The sequence below is a fragment of the Chelonia mydas genome, chromosome 4, assembly GCF_015237465.2.
Source record: "Chelonia mydas isolate rCheMyd1 chromosome 4, rCheMyd1.pri.v2, whole genome shotgun sequence".
Taxonomy (NCBI): domain Eukaryota; kingdom Metazoa; phylum Chordata; order Testudines; family Cheloniidae; genus Chelonia; species Chelonia mydas.
Genome location: NC_057852.1, coordinates 122,476,808 through 122,500,259, shown reverse-complemented (window position 1 = coordinate 122,500,259; position 23,452 = coordinate 122,476,808). Strand labels below are relative to the sequence as shown.

Genomic DNA, 23,452 nt, shown 5'->3' with positions numbered 1-23,452 from the left:
GTCTGTCGTGCACGTGGCACGCGCACACCAGATTGGAACTGACATGAACAAGCACCCAAAGAAGAACCTCCTTTACTTTCCCTCTCACTCAGTTGCAGAGCATAAGCACCCTATGTACTCAACACAACTGGGATTTGAGCCAAAATTCCTCCCTAAGGCTTTTCTTTCCTAGATATTAATTCCTTGATTTGTACTGCACAGCATTTTCAATCCAGCCCACCCACAGCCTTAGTCAATGAACAGTTTCTCTAAATGACCTACTTGAAGCAACAAGCAGAAACAAATTGAAAACCTGGTGAACACGGGGAAGCTTCTATGTTCATACTAGCTTTCCTGCAATCTCTCCCCCCAGTTTTCATTTTGTTTCTCAGACTTTAAGGGATGGCACGTCTAGTTCCTTTGTAGGATCAAAAAGGATGTTCCAGTGAATAGAATGGCTGATTAATTCCTTTTGATTCAGAGGGACATAATGTCCAGATGTGATAAAGGCTCTGCTCTTAGATAATAAGTAGAAGGAATTTTTCATATTAAGTAGTTCCATATTATTCACTGCAGACTAATAAGTGTCACGTTAATCATACCTCAGAAATATAGAGAAGAACTCCATATAAAGTTGGTAAGTAATGTATGCATAATAAACCAGTTTTGTTTAAAATGTCAATCCAATCCCCAGCCCCATGATTTGATTTTTTTCACGGATTACATGAAACTTCTGAAACTGTTTTAACAATAGCAATTTAATTGACACTGACTGGCTGACAAATGCTCTGACAATACTTGTTTCTAGCTCTTATTTTCATGGGAACAGATATCGTTGTGGAAAATGGGGTAAACAATTTAAATTAAATTCTACAACCTAACCTAACTTTAGTCATTCAGTCCATGATAAAGGGACCCAGCTAATGGTAAGCCTGCAGTCAGACTATACAGTATGAGAATTTTCACATTTAGATTTCAGTTGCTGGTTTTCATTTGGCTGCTGAAATCCATTGTGCTTCAATCTGCTACAACATTTCACATGAAAATGTTTGTGTATTTTATTTTTAAAAGGAATTTTATACCCGTTTACTATTCGTTTTATATGTAATTAAAAAAATATTAAAGCAACAACTCACAAGCAGTGTTCGTTTACATTAGAGTCACACACTTCTGGGGTTTTCCTGTGTGATAGTTATATAAGCAATCATCACTAGGAGTAACTGCAATAGAACAGTATTTATAATCTACTTTAACACAAAATATTAAAATATATTACTCATTAAGGAAATGTCCTCCTGTCCACTGTCAAAGGTAGGTCCCCACAGCACAAATGGATACTCCATCCTCAACTACAAATATTCCCAAAAAGAAAATAATCCATAATTCAAGGCTTGTCCTTGCGCTAGTCTTGGCATCACATTTTAGCCTTTCAAAATAGTTATGTTTTTCTCTTCAGTCTGATTTCCTTATTCTTTTCTGGATTAGAACAATCCTCAGTGCTTCCTTCTCTTTTTATGCATTCTCCCTGTATTTATTTAGCAGACCATTTTATTTTTAAAAGGCTTACTGTGTTCCTCCCATGTCCATTTCAGTAAATTTTCCAGTGTTTCCTAAATATATTTCCAACTCTCCCTGTCATAGTTTCATCAAGTAACTTCTTACATATAAAGAAAAGGAGTACTTGTGGCACCTTAGAGACTAACCAGTTTATTTGAGCATGAGCTTTCGTGAGCTACAGCTCACTTCATCGGATGCATAGCATATCGTGGAAACTGCAGAAGACATTATATACACACAGAGACCATGAATTTGTTTCATGGTCTCTGTGTGTATATAATGTCTTCTGCAGTTTCCACGATATGCTATGCATCCGATGAAGTGAGCTGTAGCTCACGAAAGCTCATGCTCAAATAAACTGGTTAGTCTCTAAGGTGCCACAAGTACTCCTTTTCTTTTTACGAATACAGACTAACACGGCTGTTACTCTGAAACTCTTCTTACATATAGATTTTATGAGAGCATCTCTTCAGCCCATCAGTTCCATCTATTGTTTGCCGTTAGTTTTCAAGTGTATATGCTGAAGCATAGCAGAATTCGGAATACTGGAATGGATCCTGCCACAGTTATAACCAACCTTCACATTTTTTAACGTGATTGAGCGGGCTGAAGGAATTTTGCTTTTCATCACTATTTCCTCTCGTTCCCTGGAAAATGTGTATCTATAGGTCTGTTACGCCCATCAGTTCCCAGCATCGAGGATCACGAAGGCAAAGAATTTAAATTATTTTAAGCCATTTCTCAGTAATTACTCCTGCCATCTCTTATAGGCCCTACTATCTCCTTCACTGACCTCTGCTGACATAACTAGTATAATTTCTAAAGGGTTACAAAGTAAGCAGCCTAGGAAGAATAAGCCATTTACATTAGCTAAAAATACTCTTGGTTCAAAATTCACAATGTCTAACCTTTATACAGTCTAATGAAATGAAATATAGAATATAATCTAGTCGACTTTTACCAATAGTTATGTTTCAGACACCAGCTGGCACCTTCTTATAGTGTTAGGCTAATTTGTCTTGTGTTAAGAGATGTCTCTGGGCATAATTCTGTGTGAAAATGATCTTCAGTGGACAGATGCAATCAAACATGGAAATATCACAGCTCCTTTAAATTGCCTTGATGTTCTCAATGACTACAATACTTGCTCCCAGAGCACCTTTATCAAAAATGTTAAGTAATGAGTACATCCAGCATTTCCCCCATAATTCACTGCCAATCCATTCTGACAATATCATGGTACTATTTGTGTTTTCATAGCTCTTCACATGCACATGTATCTCAAAAGGATGCTCAGTGATGACTTTTTTTAACTTTTCCATTAAGCATGAATGAAATACAGATTAAATTCAGTGTAAATGTTAATATTTTAATCAAAGTGCTCTTATTTTGTGCATGTTGCCATATAAACTTCAAAGACAGAAGGTGACGCCTTTGGACAGGTTAATACATAAGGAAGAGCAGAATGTTTGGCAGAAAGCAACCTAAGGCATACAAGCCCCTTCTCAGAGATGACTGTTGTAGTGGATTTCTTTTTTAAATTGGCCTGCCTTTATCTCATTTGTTCATGCTCCACAAATCCAGGCAATAATGTGATGCACATTACCCAGAATATAAGAAAAAGTTATTCACCTTGTGCAATAACTGTGGTTTTTTGAGATGTGCCCCCTATGGGTGCTCCACTTCCAGTACACATGTGCCTCTTGAGCCCTTGACTGGAGATTTTCCATTAGCAGTGTCCTTTTGGCCCATACATGTGCGCTATACAACCGCGTGCCACACACCGAGGGGCTATAGAACAGCGCAGGCAAACTGCCCTCATTTACTTCTCTATCCAAACATCCAACAAAAACAGTCTAAAGCAAAGTGGAAGAAGGGTAGGTAGTGGGGCACCCATAGGGACACACATCTCAAAGTACCACAGTTACTGCACAAGGTGACACTCTTTTTCTAGTAGTGTCCCTATGGACGTTCCATTTCAGGTGACTCCCGAGCAGTGTCTCCACTGGCAGGAGGGAGCTTTGGAATTGAGTCCAAGACTGTATACAATACAGCAGAACCAAGTGCTGTATCAGATGTGACAAATTGACCAAGGCATAGTGTTTAGAAAAAGTATGTACTGAGGCCCATGAAGCAACTCTGCATGTCTCAGACACTGGAATGTTCTTGAATAAAGCTGGGGAAGTTCCCTGTGATCTGGTAGAGTGTGCTATTAATCTTTGGGAGGTAGAGTACCAGCTACATTGTAACAAGCAATGATACACCTCAAAAGTCTCTCTCTGTAGAGATTATGGACCCTTAGATCTTTCTGCAATGGGGACAAACAAGCTAGATGACTTCCAAAATTGCTCGGTCCTATCTAGATAAAAGTCCAATGCCTGTCTCACAACTGAAGTATGAAAGGAGGTCTTGGGCTGAGATTTATGTGATTTACAGAAAAATACTGGTAGACGAATGGTCTGCTTACAATACAAATCTGACAGCACTTTAGATACGAGTATAGGATGTGGCCATAAAGTGATCTTGCCTTGAAAAATAGTGTAAATGGTGGGTCTGCCATCAAGGCCCTCATCTCCCCAACCCTGGGGGCCGATGTGATAGCTACTAGAAAAGCAGTCTTCGTAGATAAGTGAAACAAGAAGCAGGTTGCCAAAGGTTCAAAGAGAGGGCCCATGGAGGTATCTAACTACGAGGCTGAGATCCCAAGTAGGAGTAGGATCCCTAACCTGGGGGTAGATGTTTCCTAAATCCTAAATACATCTGAGGACATAGGGTGAGCAAATATGGAAAACCCTTCTAGTGGGAGATGAAATGCAGCTATTGCAGCCAGATGAACCCGAGTCTATTTCAGGAGTGGGTGACGTTCTGCGGCCTGCAATGTGTAGGAGGTCAGACTAAATGATCACGATTGTCCTTTCTGACCTTCAAGTTTATGAGTCTAAAAGAGCCAATTGATAACCCTGATTTCAAGTCCAGCAGGTAATCCAAGATGGCTGACAGCAAAGATGATTCAGGTACTGGTGACACCAGTGGTTGAATCATCTCCATTTCTGAACGTAAGTAATTCAAGTTGATTCCCTTCTACTGTTTAGTTATACCTGTTGTACTCCTGTTAACAGGTGGATTCTAATCCCATGAACCATCTAGGAGCCATGCTCAGAGGTGAGGGACCCCTAGAGTGGATGAAGCATGCAACCTGCATCCTGAGAGAGGAGAGGAGGGACAGTCAGAAACTTGTATGCAAGTTAAACACACAGGTGAAGCAGATAAGAACACCAAGCCAGTCTTTGGCAGGAGTGGGTGGGTGAGGTTCTGTGGCCTACAGTGTGCAGGAAGTCAGACGAGAAGATCATGATGGTCCCTTCTGACCTTAAAGTCTATGAATCTGGCAAACTGCTGACAATATACCACCCAGCATCCTAGTATGGCCATTGGGAGGCCCAAACGGGAAAAGGGGTGTTCCCCAAGACTGATCCCATCATCCCTGTCCTGGACGGGGATCCTTGTCAAGATATGGATTTCTGTACTGATGTGGAGGGGAACCCTGCACTGGTAAAGAGGAAACTCCTTCATCCTCCTGAATGTTCTCCAAACATGGGGGAGGGGGCAGTAGAATAAGGCAGAAAATCTTGCGATATCAGGAAGCAATGGTAATCCAGAAACCAAGGTCTCTGTACCAGAGAGTCATTTGCAGTGGGGACTCTGGTCTGTCTAAAACTGACAAGTCCCTGGAGTAGCAGAATTCCTGCAGTACTGAGTTGAGGTACTGTTGTTCTGGAGTGCGCAGGTGCCAGGACTGAAGGCATTTGGCCCTTCAGTTTTGCCAGTACCCACTGTGGTGAGAAGGCATCAATGGTAAGTCTGATGCAGTTGGTGCCATTCTAGAGAAGTGAATGTCCTAGCCCTCCATGTCCTTCACAGATGGTGTGACTGGGTGCCTGGGATGGACCACACAGAGTGCCACATTCAGGGCAGACTGCAAGAAATAGGACAGACAATCCCCAAAACTCGTGTTTAGTCTATAATTAGATTCACCAAGTCACTAACAAAAGTGCTTCTGGAGTACCACATTGGTTGACCAGAAGTCAAACACAGTTCCCTTTAGGCATTTCATCTGTTGACTCCCATCCAGACAAACAGGTCTAATAACGTCAGGAGTTACTGAAAACCCATTTCACCATATGTGAGGTTCTACTAATCCCAAAGGATCAGACACTTACCTCTAGGTCAATATGTATCTTGGATCATACCCAAATATCACACTGTCAGCCAATCCTTAATTAACTAAAGATTTATTAATAAAAAAAAAGAAGAGCATTATTGAATGGTTAAGGAATTATACACACAGAAGTGATTTCAAAGTCCTTATATCAGGTTTGTAGCAGTGATGGCATAGAGTGCTGGTTTGCAAAAGTCACTCTGGTAACTTCCAAAAGATTGGAAGGTCCTCAGCCCATAGTTGAAGATATTCCTTTTAGTTGTAAATCCACAATCCTGAGAATTAGAACAGGAAAGAGACAAAATGGAGATGTCTCAGGTGTCTTATATCCTTTTCCATGTGCATGGAAGTTTACTGTCCCAAACAAACCCCACAGCCCCTGTGTAAGGAAAGTTATTGGCCCAAGATGGGCCATTTGGCTCAGGGTCACATGAGCATACCACATGCCCCTTCATGCTTTGCTGAATCACAGGGGGTGGCCTTTGGCTCCTTGCTATCTGAGGCATCCTCAGGAAGACCTACTGGCTGGGATGAGATTCTTCAATGGTCCATTGTGAGAATGGAGTGTCCTTAGTGGGCCATCAACAGATAGATTTACATCAGGGCTAAACTGCTATCTGGGGAGCATCACCCAGGAACACAGCACATGTTTGAAATACAAATGCATAGCCAATATTAATAACTTTAGATACAAAGATGACACATGGATTTAACCAGAATAATCATACTTGATAGAATATAACTTTTCCATTGACACCTTACATAATATACTTTGTATAATTTTTGTTGCAATTGTATAACAGTGGTAATAACACTGACACAAATAGTCATTTTCAATTATACGTCATCACAGATGGTACTGGGTGCCTGAAAGAGAAAGTACCAGGCTGAGAGAAAGGCCATCTCTCAGCCTGGTACTTCCACCACTAACCCACAGCACTGGTTCAATGTTGATTCTGAGGAAAGAGTGCTAATGCTATTATTGGAACCATTGTAGGCTTGTCCCTGCAGGTGTCCCTCCAGTTACATACCCCTGCTTAATTAACGAGGTCTGATCACAGCTGGAGGTGATGTTCACAGTACACTGAAGTTTAGCATTCTGTCTCCTTGATACAATATAACATTTTAATCTGAAATAAGTTTTTAATGCTCTCTTTTGCAATAGCTAATATGTTTTGTTCTTTGTCAGTATCTGAAGCTGTGCAAAACCCAAAGATTATAATATTTAGCATCTGTATGGCACAATTATTTAAGTTCTCATAGCATTTACCAATATTAAACCTCAACTTCCTTGTAAGGGATATGTATAATTATTCCTGCCACCACTGAAATGCAGCCATTTCTGGTTTGGAATGCAGAAGTTGAATAGTGCATAACCACCTCACCACAGTTTAGAACAGAAAGTGAAGAATACCATAGCCATTTCATATTGTAGAAGAAATTTGAGGAATAATGTAATTACACATCGTAAAATATGGCAAGGAGTACTGAGATTAAAATCACTGCTACTACAAAAACTGGCCATTGGTTCTTTAATAATTACAAGTGATCAAGGCCTCAGCTCTCTGAAGATGGCACCATCAGCAGCACAGAATCCAAGGGATTCACTAAGAATGACCGTCACTGAACGGGATAGCTTCTGGACAAGAGAGGCAGCGTCTGAATCCTGGTGAGCCAGGCATGCCCAGCCTAGCCAAATAAACTCTCTAGAAAAAGGTTGGGGTGGGGAGGAGGAAAAAAGCCAAACCTCTCATAACTATCTAACTAATTCTACACTAACAACAAAAACACTAACTAGAAACACTAAACTAACTAAAAAACAACAACTGCAGAACATGCTGAGGCACACACAAGGCAGACATGCTACAGCTCTGTCTCAGGCTGGGGCAGTAGAGAAGAAACTGAGGGCAGTTTGCCCATACAGCTCAGTACAACCCCATGAGGTTATAGAGAACATGCATGGGTTGAATGGACACTGCTAATGGACAATCTCCTCTCAAAGGGTCTAGTGGCACATGCACACCTGAAGTGGAGTACCCATAGGGACACTAATTGAAGAAGCATGGTTATTACATTCCTAAGGACAGCCCAGGAGCTTGCTTGAGTCAAAGACCGGACAATTTGTACAGCTTTCAAAATTGTCAGAGGACTCTGCAAACAAAACCATCTCATGTTTACATAAACATGTTTTTCTGAAATCACTACATGTATTTCATAAATATAATTAGAAAAACTGGGAATGCTAATTCAGGGCATAGATAAATTGAGGGCTCTCTGCTATTAGCATGAACATGCATTGAATCAATGGAGAATGCTGGAAAAGCTAAATTTCTCTGCATTACAGGGTTAACGGACTGAGGCAAATTAAAGTTTCATAGCTTCAAAATTGAGTAATTCAAAGAAAGGCCGACATCACTGCTTCTCTCATCAGCACACAATAAAGTAATATCTAACAGCTAGCCTTAGACTCAAACCAAAATCCCAGATTTCAACACCTAAGCCCATTTGGATCCAGATCTGAAGTTTCTGGCTGGAATCATTTCTATCAAGGAATTTAGTAATGACTACTTAAAGTCTGTTTCTTCTTGAAAGAGTATCTGCGTAAAAATGGCCGTGTCTTTTTTTAGCAGATCTGCTCTCCACAGCCACTCAATCATGTTTACTTTCTTGATGCAAATTGAAGTTTATTGCTTTATACTTATGTTTGCACTGTAGAAAAAACCTCACAGTTTGAGAATATGAGCTGAATTCTATCAACAGAATTCTTAAAATTCAAGCTGCAGGGTCAAATTCTATTCCCAGTTATACTTGTACAGTCCCCACTGAAAACAGTAGGGAATGCAGAGGTGTAACTAAGGGCGGAATCTGACGATGAAGGGGTTGCACAAGTTTAAATGAGACAAGCATGATTTTTATTACCAGTAATAATGTATGAGTCGAACAGAATTGAGAATGAATTTCAGATGCCAAGGTGAATTTGCAGGACTATCAGTTGGAAAAATCATCTTTATTTATTTGCAAAAGGAGTAAACTTGATTCAGCAGGAGAAAATGAACATGGATCTTCTGGTGTTATTTTTACAGAGTTTTTTTTTTTTTTTTTTTTTTTTTAAAAGAGGAGAGATGCACTTTTCATAATTGGTAGATTTTTCCATCTGCATCTCTTGGTTAATATAAAGAGCAAACAGTATGGAAAGGCCTGTGGCTGCAGAATCCACCCCCTTGCCCACCTCTTGCTGCAGAATTGTGTTCCAGATCCTGAGCTTTTATTTACAAACAAAATATTTCTAACCCTCATGGCTCTGAAGATCTTTGAAAATGTGAAAACAAACCAATGAAGTATCATCTTCCTGAGTTTGCCCGCAGCAAAACAAAAACAAAACAAACAAAAAAACCAGCAACCCCCAAATCCTCTTATACTGCCAACCTCAAGCTTTCAGAAGTCATAAATAGATACCCCGCCCCTCAAAATCATGAGATTTAAAAAATAATGAATTTTGGATTCTTTTATTCCAGTTTTTGAGCCACTAAGATACAGTTGGTTTGCAAGATTTCCTCCACAATCATGAAGGCTAGAAACTTACATTAAAAAAAGATGAGATTCTCATGTTATTAAAAAAAAACAACCAAAAAACAAGAAACTGAAGCCTTATGAAAAATACCTAACATCATGAGACTTGCAATAACATTGAGAGAGTTTGCAACAGAGAGGTGTTAACTGCACCATTCATCTCAGAGAGTGAACTCTGACACCTAAAGATGTAAATAACTGTTTCACTGCCAATCGATTTAGCAGAAACACACAATTGATGTACTTAGTTATTCCACAGTCTCTCCTGTACCCTTAGGTGCCTATAGCTCTGCTGCCAAAGTCACTAGCTTCCCCTTTCTAGGATGCAGTTAAGCATAGTCAGTACAAAACTGAAAGCATGCCACTAGTGCAAAATAAACTAAACTTAATATCAAGTAACAACTGCTTTTGTACAGAGTATTTTACAGTTTCATATTTAAAGAAAAAACTTGATTTTTTTTCAGTTAAAGAGCTGCTGCAGAACTTTCCACCTGCTGTGATATCCAGAAACTGCCAAAGAATTTAGGTCTCACTTGCTTTGGAGTACATGAGGTCTTGCCCTTTGATAATACCATTGTCTCATAAACTAATACTTTGCACTGTAGGCTGAAGTTTCCTGCAGCTTTAAATTGTCTTAAATGCTTAATTTTTTTAAGCAGCCCGCTCTTTGGTGCAAAATATGCCTGGTCTCCAACGGATGCCTGTCCTGCCTCTGGCCTTTCTACTGGAAGACTGAGCAGAGGCAACACAATGAAAGAAATTAAGCCACCTGGAAGGCTTTTAGGCTGCACTGTACATTTATAATGTACTATGATATTCTTAACTGTTACTGATTTATATTGTTCCAGTTTCTTACAGTGTCACAATGAAGTACTTTTGTATTGAACAAAGGATGACATACAAAGCAGAGTTATTTTTCCCAAACTGGGAAAATTCTGTGCAATTCACTTCATAAAGATATTTATTTCTCATACATAAAAGCGTGCATTATGTGTTCAAAATGAAAAGCGTGATAACCACTTCCACAGTCTACTACCTGGTTAGGCCCATCACTCTTTTGTATTTGCTCTTAGACACTCTCCTCAGTTCTGCAATTTTACTTCAACAATTTTCCATCATTGTAATACAATGAACTTTGACACAACCTCCTTCCTAAACATAAAATTGGGTATAGAAAGTTCGAACTTCATATTTACATGCTAGAAAAGAAAGGAACTCAGTATTATGTCCTGTTACTCCCCTCTTCCCCCAGGGTAAAGTTAGGCAGAGTTGACGCTGACCACGGGAAGTTCTGGGGTCAGGCTTGTTACACTTTTTAATGTGATCCCCAAATTTGGACAATGAGTTTTCCCCAGTTAGATTCAAATTCACAATATGATCACAATTATGGCACTCTACCACCCAATGTCAAAGTCCTTTCTACAATGCTGGCCCAACTTTTCCAAAAGATGCATAATTTGTTGCACTCAAGTCCTCCTCTTAACTGCTAAAAAAAAAAATTTAATTGTATTGTATGTAGAAAGAAGAGTTTCCTTTTTCATTATCCAATATCTTGCCAAGTCAAATTTCACCTTGTGCAATACTTCTATCACAGCACACAGAAGGAATATTCCATTCTATACTACAGTAACTAAAAGAATGGCAGTGTCATATTGTAATATTATATGAAGATACTTTCCATCTTCCATTACAGACAATGGACACATACTCTGCGGCAAGCTGGACTTGAATTCTGTGGTGATGTTCCTGGACTGTGGGGTATTCTGGAAATTCTCTAGCATCTTCATTTTAAAAAAAATGAGGTCTTACATGAATTAAATACGAAAATACATGCTTCAAAAGAGTGATGGTTAAACTTCAGCCATAAAGGCTACAAACATTTTTTATTTTTAAATAAAAGTTTAGATTCTGGAGTACAACTCTGGGGTAAAGCTGGAGTCCACAGAAAATTCCATGGCCACATCATCCACAAGACTAACTACAGAGCCCCTGTCATATTTTATTTATATTCCTATCTTCCAAATCATATTACTTAATTTCCATTGCCCAATCACATCCCTTCTTCACACACTACTCTACGCAGTAAACCCGTTAAACTTGTAGATTAATTCCATCCATATACATGGCACACAGCAGTACTCCCTTACTATAATGGCCTTTATTGACATGAGACTCAGCTCACTAAATACTGCTGCTCTCAGTGATTAAAGGAAAACGAGGTTAAAGGAATGTGAAGAGAGATCTGATTGGTTGAAGCAAAGTGGAATAGTTATTTTAAACACTCTTACTGTGCGTCTGATAGATACTGTGTGACAATAACAGATTTTTGCTACCAAAACAGTTCTGAATCACACTGCTTCTCAGAGACATCATAGATCAGGGATTGGCAACCTTTGGCACGTGGCCTGTCAGGGAAATCCTCTGGCAGGCTGGGACGGTTTGTTTACCTGCAGTGTCTGCAGGTTTGGCCGATCACAGCTCCCACTGGCTGCAGTTCGCCGTTTCAGGCCAATGGGGTCTGCGGGAAGCGGCGCGGGCTACAGGGAATGGATCACTTGATGATTACCTGTTCTGTTCATCCCATCTGGGGCACCTGGCATTGGCCACTGGTGGAATACAGGATACTGGGCTAGGTGGATCTTTGGTCTGACCCAGTATGGCTGTTCTTATGTTCTAGGAGAGTGTCTTCGGCAGGCAGACAGAAGGTGGGCAGGATGCAGGTGCATATTCTCCCTCTCACCCCCCAATAGGCCCTGCAGAGATTCACAGGATACTCAACTCATAAGATTTGGTATTTCTCAAAATCACCACTCTGGTAGCTAAAGCCCAGATTTTTAAAGATATTTCAGTGTTGCTGCACTCAGTATTGCGATGCCTAACTGTTTTAGAAGCCCGAATCTCTTTTTCTAAAGGATTTAGGCCCTTAGGAGACAAAATCCATTGACAGTAAATGTTTCTGTGTTTTACTCTGTAAGCTCTTTAAGGCATCAGTGGTCTCATTTTTTGTCTTATATTGCACAGTGTTTATTGTTGGTAGATAATAAGATACCCCTTACTAAAATCACATCACATCATTTCATAGTGTCCAGTGTCATGCTGGACTTTATATGGGTCCCCAATGTGCCATACAAGGACTGACTACAATTGTGTAATAAAGGACAGTGAAGTTACACCTTGATGAGAACAGATCCCTTTCTAATTTACTTTTGTGCAGGGGTTGGAAAACATTTTGGCCCGAGGGCTACATCTGGGTATGGAAATTGTATGGCGGGCCATGAATGCTCATGAAATTGGGATTGGGGTGCGGGAGGGAGTGAGGGCTCTGGCTGGGGGTACGGGCTCCAGGGTGGGGCCAAAAATGAGGAGTTCAGGGTAGGGGAGGGGGCTCTGGGCTGGCACAGAGGACAGGAGGGGGACAAGGGCTGAAGCAGGGGATGGGGGCACCGGGGGATGGCTCAGGGATGCAGACTCAGGACGGCGCTTACCTCAAGTGCCTTCCGGAAGCAGCGGCATGTCCCTCCTCCTGCTCCTATGTGGAGGCATGGCCAGGCGGCTCTGCTGCATGCTGACCTGTCTGCAGGCGCTGCCCCTGCAGCTCCCATTGGCCGGGATTCCCAGCCAATGGGAGCTGCAGGGGTGGCGCTTGGGGCAGGGGCAGCATGTGGAGTGGAGCCCCCTGGCTTCCCCTACATTTAGGAGCTGGAGGGGGGACATGCTGCTGCTTTCAGGAGCTGCGTGGAATGGCCCCCGACCCTGTTCCCCAGCTGGAGCGCCGGACTGGGGCAAGCCCCAGACCTCGCTCCCCACTGGGAACTCGAGGACCGGATTAAAACGGCTAGCGGGCTGGATGCAGCCCATGGGCCATAGTTTGCCCACCCCTGCTTTAGTGGGTCAAATTACCACATTGCTGAGAAACTTGTGACCTGCAGTGCTGGGAATAATTTTCATTAAACCATGCTTGGAACTGACTCATACATTGTTCTGAGAACTCGCTATATCATGCAGAGAAATTATTCTCATCATATTAAAACAAGAAGCAAGTGCTACCATTTAGAAACCTCTTTTAATATAAAGCATTTCTATACAGTATTAGAGGACTGAAAAGGCATCTCCATTAACAAGAAAAAAGTTGCTTTTAAACTTGGCCTGGTCAAGTATCATCACTGAACTTCTTTGCTAACACATCAATTCCAATAAAGTGGCTCAGGAATTATAATTTTTAAATCATCTTATTAACTCAAGTACAGAACTTAAACTAATTGGGGCCAAAGCCAGTTCATGCAGGGGGAGATCATTAATGCAGATGATTAGTCAAAAATGTGCGTACCATAGGCAAGGTCACAGTGCTGTAAAATATGAAACTTCAGCCCAAAATAGGTTCTATCATGTCTGGAAGTTTCTGAGTGGGATAAAAATTTATAAAATTTGACAAGAAATACTTCATGGAGTAATTTATATTGCAGGAAAAAATGTGTAAAGTGGGCTAAATGTTATATGTATTAAGATTTTGTACTCAAAATTTGCAAGTTTCAGTTAAATGTATCTTGTTTAGCTAACAGAATATACTTAACAGGCATTGCCACCATTGATCTAGTTTGAAAAATTAATGTATTACCACTAGACTGGAACTCAGATGACTTGAGTTCAAAGACTGGTTCTGCGACTGGCCTGCTGGTGACTTTGGACAAGTCACTTCACCTCTCTGTGCCTCAGTTTCCCCATCTGTAAAATGGGGATAATGACATCAACCTCCTTTCAGAGTAACAGCCGCGTTAGTCTGTATTCGCAAAAAGAAAAGGAGTACTTGTGGCACCTTAGAGACTAACCAATTTATTTGAGCATAAGCTTTCGTGAGCTACAGCTCACTTCATCGGATGCATACTGTGGAAAGTGTAGAAGATCTTATTATATACACATAAAGCATGAAAAAATACCTCCTCCCACCCCACTCTCCTGCTGGTAATAGCTTATCTAAAGTGATCACTCTCCTTACAATGTGTATGATAATCAAGTTGGGCCATTTCCAGCACAAATCCAGGTTTTCTCACCCCCCGCCCACACACAAACTCACTCTCCTGCTGGTAACAGCTTATCTAAAGTGACCACTCTCCTTACAATATGTATGATTGGAAATGACCCACCTTGATTATCATACACATTGTAAGGAGAATGGTCACTTCAGATAAGCTGGTCACTCACCAGCAGGAGAGTGAGTTTGTGTGTGTGTGGGGGGGGGGGTGAGAAAACCTGGATTTGTGCTGGAAATGGCCCAACTTGATTATCATACACATTGTAAGGAGAGTGGTCACTTTAGATAAGCTATTACCAGCAGGAGAGTGAGTTTGTGTGTGGGGGGGTGGGGGGGTGAGAAAACCTGGATTTGTGCTGGAAATGGCCCAGCTTGATTATCATACACATTGTAAGGAGAGTGATCACTTTAGATAAGCTATTACCAGCAGGAGGGTGGGGTGGGAGGAGGTATTTTTTCATGCTTTATGTGTATATAATAAGATCTTCTACACTTTCCACAGTATGCATCCGATGAAGTGAGCTGTAGCTCATGAAAGCTTATGCTCAAATAAATTGGTTAGTCTCTAAGGTGCCACAAGTCCTCCTTTTCTATCAACCTCCTTTGTAAAGTGTTCTGAGCTCTACTGATGAAAAGTGCTACATATGAGCTACTACTACCACCACCATCTTGGCCTTTGTACCTCATAATTTAAGGAAGTGTATATGTGATTGGGAGTCGTCATATATTGACATAAAACAGTTTAGGGCTTATCGTGAAGTATAAAATAGAGTAGCACAAAGATGAGTTCTGGCTTTGTTAGATATAGATTATAAACAGCAAATGCAAGATATAATATTAACAGGTGTGTGTGCTATAACAACGTAATACCACTGATATGCAAATACCACAGCAAAAACAAGAATGCCATTTTTACAGTAAATCACTATAATTGAAGCAAATTGTTATTCTGCATTAATAAGTAAATGAAAATTGAAGCTTTAAAAACTGTCACCTTGCTCTTTATCTCAGCACCATGGTATCTAAGCAACTTGCCATGTTTGGTATCCAAGATATAGCAGTTTTAGAAGTTTTAAAAACTTAATTTTACTTTAAAAACATCATTTGATCATTATTCAAATAGCTTTTGAGTAAAATAGAGCTTTAAAAAATTTAATATCTTGTTTGTAACTTTAGTCATTTTTAAAAAAAATATGTTGACAGCCCTGGAAACTGAAATTTTCTATTGATCCACATGAAAAGCTAACTTCATGAGCTGTGTCATTGTAACTCCTTCGTTCCATCAGTATGCCTCAAAAGACTAGAAATCCTCCTTTTGGGTGGGGAAGATGGAAGATATTAGTTATATAAAATACATGTCTAATATGTCTAATCTGAAATGTTAGTTCCTCAGGACAGGATCTGTATTGTTTGTCTATAAGGCATTATGCACACTAAACCTGTTGTAGCCATATAAACTACTATCACCACACTTCCATTAACTAGGATCTCTTTTTAAAACCTTAGATACAAACCTGAGAAGTCTAGACAAAGATCTAAATTAAGTTTAAATTTCTGAAGGATCTTCTAAAATAAAATACAGTCTTTTCCTCAAAAGAATAAAGGTTAGTAAAATCTGTTAGTCTATTATGAATCTGCCATCAGTCCGAAATTATATTTTCTTTTCTATTTAAGAAAAGAAGGTATGAAGTTTAAGAATGACACTTGCTAATTAAGCAGGTACTGCCAGTCTAATTTGTTAAAGACAAACAACCCAAGAAGTACAAGGAGAGATCAATCTAATTAATTAATTCCTAAGCTAGCTAAAAAGACAAAGGATACCAGTACTAGAAACCTCTTCCAGTATAAGAAAAAAAGCAAATTAAGCTCACGCTGAAATCATGTCTCAGTCAACTTTCCTAAATGAGATTGTGGGGATAACCTGGCAGTGGGCTAAGGAAAGCAGAAATAATGGAAACTCGGGTACTAGACATTAACAGAAAAGTGCATCATACAAAGCCTGGGAATCTGGTAAACCATGCTCTGCTGTTTCCAAGGTACTGTTGAAAACTAACTCCTGAGGAAATTAAAATAGTATGTTTTTAAAATTTTCAGTATCATTAATAAAAATCACACACTTCCTTGCTATAAATGCTAAGTTTACACTGAGATATTTTCATACGTATATATTTGCAGTAAAATATTTTTGATACAAAAATTGGACCTTGGTTCTCCTTTCTTTCACAAGCACCTTCATGTCTTCTCAGGTGCTGGAAAGTCTTCCCATCCTTATTCCCAAATACCTGCTCAAAACAAAAAACCTCTTTCCACAATTCCTCAAGCAATGGTTCTTATTTCTGCTCTTATGATCTAATTTCTTATAAACCGTAAAAAAGAAGCATAACTCTTTCTCTTGCAACTTTGTCTTTTTAGACAGAAAGCTCTTCAAGAAGAGACCTGTTTTTGTAAAACACCTAGAACTCTCTGGGGGCTATAAAAATATGTTTAAAATAGGTCTAATTAATAAATATAGTTATTTCATATACCATTGAACTAGGGTGTGATCTTTCCTGTAACACATCATTAAAGTGGCAATTTCTGCAAAGATTCTGGCATCTTGCATCAAACCATAGATAGAAAGTGTAAGCATTTTCAAGTCTTTCTGCTCTGGTAGCAGCAATTTTGTTTGACAACTGAACCTAAGCATAAAAGTCACCAGGAAAGTATTAGTGTTACAGCATGGGATGTCGTTAGAGGACACAGTCAACGGAACTGACCAGGATTCTACCCCAGTATGACATTTCCTATATGACTAGGTGACTGCCACTTCTGTTAAATGTAACAACTGTAAAGATAAGTTAAGACAAAATGTGGCACCCTTGACTACATGCATCTAATTAGCAAGGATGGCAACTTTTGTGTGTGTGATCAGGTCCTAAGAATTGCTCTTTTCAGTTACTGCTCTACTGTGATAATGCACTGATTTGGTGACTACTTCCACGATTCAGGAATTGGCCCTGCCTTAAAGTTAGTTGTCCTGCTTTTTCAATGTTGTGCACATTTAAAGGTTTCTTTTAAAAATAAGAGTAGTGAAGACTACAGCCCCTCTGCAATATTGCCTTATACTAGACTTGCTGTTTGCCTGCAGCCATACTCCACAATCCACCACTGTTGACTGGTGATAGCAAAGTAGCAAACGTTGAGAAACTGCAAAAGCAAACTGAGGTAATGAATATAAAACTTTGGTGAAATCCCTCCTGAGGTAATTATGGTAATTTGAACATGAGCTACTTCTATGGAAACATTCTCTCAAAAACTTTTGCAAGCCTTCTTTTAAGAGATGTCAGAAAGGAGAGCACATAGTACATTACTCTTTCCCTGTGTCCCTAGATTCAGCTCACTTAATATGGGTGCTTGGTATGCTAATGGTATAATGCTCTTCAATGTCATTTTCACCTGATTAATGGATGGTATTTTTCACCAAGTTAGCAACTCTTTTTTTGCAAGTCTTAGTGGTCTTATTGATCTAAGGAACAGTAAGCAATTCCAGAAAAAAAGCTAGTCAATACATTCTCTTTAGCATTCCTCTTCTTTTTAAATTGGCAGAGGTGTAAATGAAGTTTTATTCCTATCCATTCTATTTGTTCTCACATTCCACTGAAGACTTTTGTTTACCTCACCTGAACTTGCCACGCGATTACAGACATGAAAGTTGCGATATTACAACAGAAAAACTTCAAAACCAGACTCCAGCGAGAGACTGTTGAATTGGAATTCATTTGCAAATTGGATACAATTAACTTAGGCTTGAATAGAGACTGGGAGTGGCTAAGTCATTATGCAAGGTAACCTATTTCCCCTTGTTTTTTTCTTACACCCCCTCCCCCCTTCCTCAGATGTTCTTGTTAAACCCTGGATTTATGCTGGAAATGGCCCACCTTGATTATCATACACATTGTAAGGAGAGTGATCACTTTAGATAAGCTATTACCAGCAGGAGAGTGGGGTGGGGGGAGAGAAAACCTTTTGAAGTGATAAACACCCATTTTTTCATGGTCTCTGTGTATAAAAATATCCTCACTGCATTTTCCACTTTTATGCATCCGATGAAGTGAGCTGTAGCTCACGAAAGCTTATGCTCAAATAAATTGGTTAGTCTCTGAGGTGCCACAAGTACTCCTTTTCTTTTTGGCAAAAAGTGTATGCTTAGAAAGGGAGAACTCTGGGACTGAGTTGGTCTGGGACTGATGATTTGGTTTCCTTTTAATTTTTTTTTCTTTCTTATCTGAGACCAGAAGTGGAGAGAGTAATGGCAGGAAGTGACCCAGTAAGGGTGTAACAGAGGATCCACAACCCCCCCAGGGTTCAATGCTGCTGACTCTGCTAGGGCCCTGGGTCAGAGCTCATTGGAGTGAGCAGGCCTGGGCTCCCCTACATTATCCTCCCCCAGCTCAGTGGATGCTAACAACTAGGCCACCCACCCCACCGGGACCCTACTACAATGATCTAACTAATCTTTGCTGTTTCTCAGCCTTTTGCCACAGGATCTCACTTACAAAAAAGACCACAGTTTCAGTAAGTAATATCCTGATTCACTTTTTAAATAAAAACAGATGTTACATACAAAGCAGATATGTTAGTAAACCCATAGAAAGACTCTGGTTCTTAATACAACTTACAGCTGAAATGCCTTGTTTTATGCAGTAGAAGTAAGGAAACCTTAGTTATCCCTTCTTATCTTCAAGGCTCTTTGCACTAAACAGATCATATTCTCTCCAAAACTTAAGATCTAATTGAAAAGCCAACTGTTTTTCTCCATCTACATAAGTGACTGATGGGAAGCTACTCCTGTCATGTAATTTGAAGTTTAGGTAATTTTAACAGTGAATACCATTAAAAACTTCAACATTTACAAAAGAAGTTACTGTATGATAGTGTCTGAAATCCTGCAACATCTCAGATTCCAGATTTTGGTAACCACTGGTAAACTCTGACCATGGTATACAATATTTCATATGGGAAAAAATATTTAAACTTTATTGTATACATATTTACAAATCTTTAATTCAAGAGCAGTTGTTTGTAGATTTTGTTTATGCATAATTCTTTGAGAGCAAATGTGAAACACCTTTAGTTTAAGCAGGAATTCCATTGATCAAAGCCACGTTTCTTAAGGATCTAGTTATAATTCCAAAAATTAGGCAATAAATCTGTGTAAACAAAACAAACAAGATAAAACATAGCCGAGAACATGCCATTCTGGTTACCTGACAAGAGCGGAATTGGTTGACTAGCAACGTGCATCTTTGTGGGTCTTTTCTTCCATCCAAACAGTCCAATTCAGCTGCTACTTGATTTAGTTCTTCATCTGCGTAGTAGAACTGAGCAAGGAGCTGCGGGTCAGTCCTCTGCAATGAAGAGAAACACACAATATTACACTTATCTATCCCTTATTTGTCTTTACAGGAAAGACCCTTTGGTTAATTATTTACATTTAAAGGGAAACTAGTGTATGAACTGTTTTAGATCAGAACCCGACCAAAAGCTGTCAGAGTCTGACAGAGAGGAGGGGTTCTTGTTAGATACATAATTATGGGTAGTTTTTAAATTTTGACCCTCCAGCACAAATAATTTTAAAAAAAATAAAGTCACTATTATTGCAGGACAAAGAGACTTATTACAACAAGCACTATCTCCAGAGTAGTATTGGCATGCTCAGTGATACTGATACATAGTTATTTTGGCATAGTAAACAGCTGAATCACAAGTTTTATTTGTTAACCAAATCAAAATATGACACATTTCAGCTGTAGTCAAAACAAGCAAAAATTATTTTCCAAGACAAAAAGGACAGAAGTTAGTGAAGAAATCCTAATCTTCTAATAAAGAATTATACAACTGACTCTTCTTACTTTCCCCTCTTCAATGTTTCCATGAGTCTACAGCCCACATTTCCTATGCTATAACTGCACTGAGGTCACACATGCACACACCCCTATGAGCATTTTATTATTATCCTTTAAAAAAGACCTTATTAATTTACCAATTTTAATATTAGCAAAATACACATTCTGTAAAAAAACCAAAATCCTGAAGCCCTCACAGCACAACATACAAAAATGTTCACAGCTATATAACCCACAAGAAAGAATTTCATAACATAAATACCCTTTAGCAAAGATCAACATACAGCCACTATATTTCATAAAGACAAACAAGTAACACTACTGGAACTGTTTATTGCACCCATTGATGGCCTACCAAGTTAAGATGTAGTGACTTTAGCTCTGTAAACTATGCTAAAATCATTTTAGTCAATATTATTTATTTGTCTTAATGCTTCTCAATCACTAATCTAAAGGGGCAATAACAAAAAGCTAACCTGGTAACTGGCACACTGACTCTTGTCCTTGAACAACTCATTGTGCATAAGCTTAATGAGTTTCAAGCTGTCTCTTATATCATTATGAGCTGAAAAGCCTTTAAAGTAAGATCTCAAACAATGTGAAGCTTGAAACAAGTCAAAGCAGCCTTTTGTAAGGGAGCTGAACAAGAACATATTGTACTTCAAATGTTTGGAGAAAATATTTTTCCCCTTGTCAGCAGAAAGTCACACACTTACCGTGAAATAAACAGAAAAATACCTGAATGCATCCGATGAAGTGAGCTGTAGCTCACGAAAGCTTATGCTCAAATAAATTTGTTAGTCTCTAAGGTGCCACAAGTACTCCTTTTCTTTTTGCGAATACAGACTAACACGGCTGCTACTCTGAAACCAGAAAAATACCTATAAACTTTACCAATTTAGAGCATCTCTGAATTTATTCTCCTCCTTTCAGTCCCTTTGTTGTCACCTACTACTGAAGATCTGAAGTACAGTAACCAAGTATTAGCTGTCAAACATTCACAGACTTTTACAGTAGTTTTCCCCTATGCTTGTATTAGGGAGGAGAATGAAGCTTAGGGAAATAATTAAGAGATATAGAATTTAAAGTTAAAGCACCATGAGTATGGTCAGAGGGGAAAATATGTCTAACTGAGCTGCTGCCTGCTACAACTTGTTTTGCTAAAAATCTCTATATTTGCTTAATAAGTTTCCAAACTGCAGCCCGGATCTCAACAACAGAACTCCAGCGCCTTGGGACTCACATTCCACCACCACCCACAGACCTGTGTAACCCACACCAGGCTCCTCAAACCATCAGACTTTTGCCTCTAAAGCTCTGGATGCTCTACCATTGCCATCTGGCTGCCTGATCTAAAAACTTTCTTCCACTTCTCTCCAGCTACCAAACCACTCCTACTGCCAACCTCCACAATAAGTTCCTCTCCGTTATTTTCTCCTTCACATTCTCACTCTACTGCCCTTTCCATTTCTTCATCTTCCATCTATCTCCCTGTTCCTCTCTTCCATCCCCACAATCTCTTTGTTACTGTTCCCTTCTCTGTCCTTCAGAAAAGGACAAGCAGAACCTCCAAAGCAAATTCATCCTTATTTTTGTTACACTTTCCTCTTGTCCTCTACTTCCTCCACTACTTCTCTCTGCCATATCACATCTACTCAGACTGTTCGCTCCTCAGGCCAGGGACCTGTCTTTCTGGTATATTTTGAAAGGTATCCGGTACAATTCTGGGTGCATTCTGTAAGAAATATTGCTTACCCTCTTGCTGGAAGTTTTAGTAAAAAATGCCAGGTATTGAAGGGCAGATTATGTGGTCTCAAAACTCCATGGATGGGCAGCTGCCCCCAAACCAAGGGTAGAAAACCAGCTGAAATGCCACACCGTTCCCAGCACAAAGCCTGATTGCTTTTGCTTTCTGAGCGAGTGGTGAATTTGACCCTTAGTTTCTAAGGTCACCACAGTGTTCCTTTTTCAGTCCTATAAGGACTGGTAGTTAAGTCCCAGAGGCAAAGTTTTAGTGAGACATGGCTGAGTCCTATAGCTTACTGCTTTCTAAATTATTTCAGCCTGCTGAATATTAGTTTTAAACAGATTTTGATATTTCTTTGAAAATAATTAGATGCAGAAATCAAAGTGTTAAATCCCTTTACAGCAAGGAAGGCATGATTTTTAAATGAATTTAGCTAAATTACCCTGCAGAAGCAAATATAGAAGTTAAATAATTATGGTCTTAAGCAAAAATATGAAGCTGAGTTTTGAGCTCTCACATGACTGATCTTTCAAATTGGAGGATAAGAAGCTTTAATTGAGTTCTCTGCTGTGTTGTGTTCTGTTGCCGATTAGTGGCATAATCTTTGATTAATTATGTCAATCATATGTGGTCTATAGCAAGATGAAGCTGCATGAAACTAAATCTCCCAGCAGGGGTCATGTGAAGTGAATAACCACAACTTTCTGAATTCAATTTACACTTGATTAGCAGCAGTAAAGAGAAAGATAGTATCAAAGTCTCAGTGCTAATTTTCTTTTTCAAACTATGCAAAATATGGTTCAAATGATCCAGTCTGAAATTACTTATTAGTTTTTCCTGGATTGGTGTGAAATAGTATTGCAAATGTTTAAATCAACCCTTTTGATGCCAAATGAGGAATCTGGTTTAGAAGCACTTGCATGCCAAAGAGGTAATATATAATGTGAAACCCGCTGTTAAATGATTTTTGGTAAAATGTTGATTTTGGACAGGGTTAAAATGGAGTTTGTTCTTTTGGACTACATTTTGAATCAAAGCAGATTTAGAACAACTTGATACATACCAAGAAGATTAACAAGACAAATGAGTGACATGAGTGACACATTTCTTAAGCCCCAACTTTAAGATGTTATTACTTTCGATTTAAACAAAAGATGTTTAGAATTAATAACCTTATGACACTTAAATCATCATCCTTGTTACTTGTATAGCACTAACAATGTGGATGGCCCTGAGGCACAGAGGAGTGCGAAGAGTATCAGGTTGAGAGAGGCATAGCCTTTTAATCTTAAATATGTATTATTTATTTATAAAACTGCAATTCTGAAGCTGAGAAGAAAATTATACTTACATAGCTCAGAAAGAAGAAAAGTGATAAGTCAATTCCCCATACTATCTGAAAGAAGTTACTAAGACTCTGATCCTGTCAGCTCATAAACATGGAGAAATCCCTGCACAAGGAGCAC

At 39.3% G+C, this 23,452-nt stretch overlaps 1 protein-coding gene across 1 annotated transcript in view; it reads right to left on the bottom strand.

Moving 5' to 3' along the window:
• The window catches only part of ZFYVE28 (zinc finger FYVE-type containing 28), a 285,473-nt gene that overhangs the window by 106,278 nt on the left and 155,743 nt on the right, over nucleotides 1-23,452 (bottom strand). The window contains 1 exon segment of the mRNA XM_043544806.1: nucleotides 19,601-19,741. Within this exon segment, the coding sequence (XP_043400741.1) occupies nucleotides 19,601-19,741 (141 nt within the window).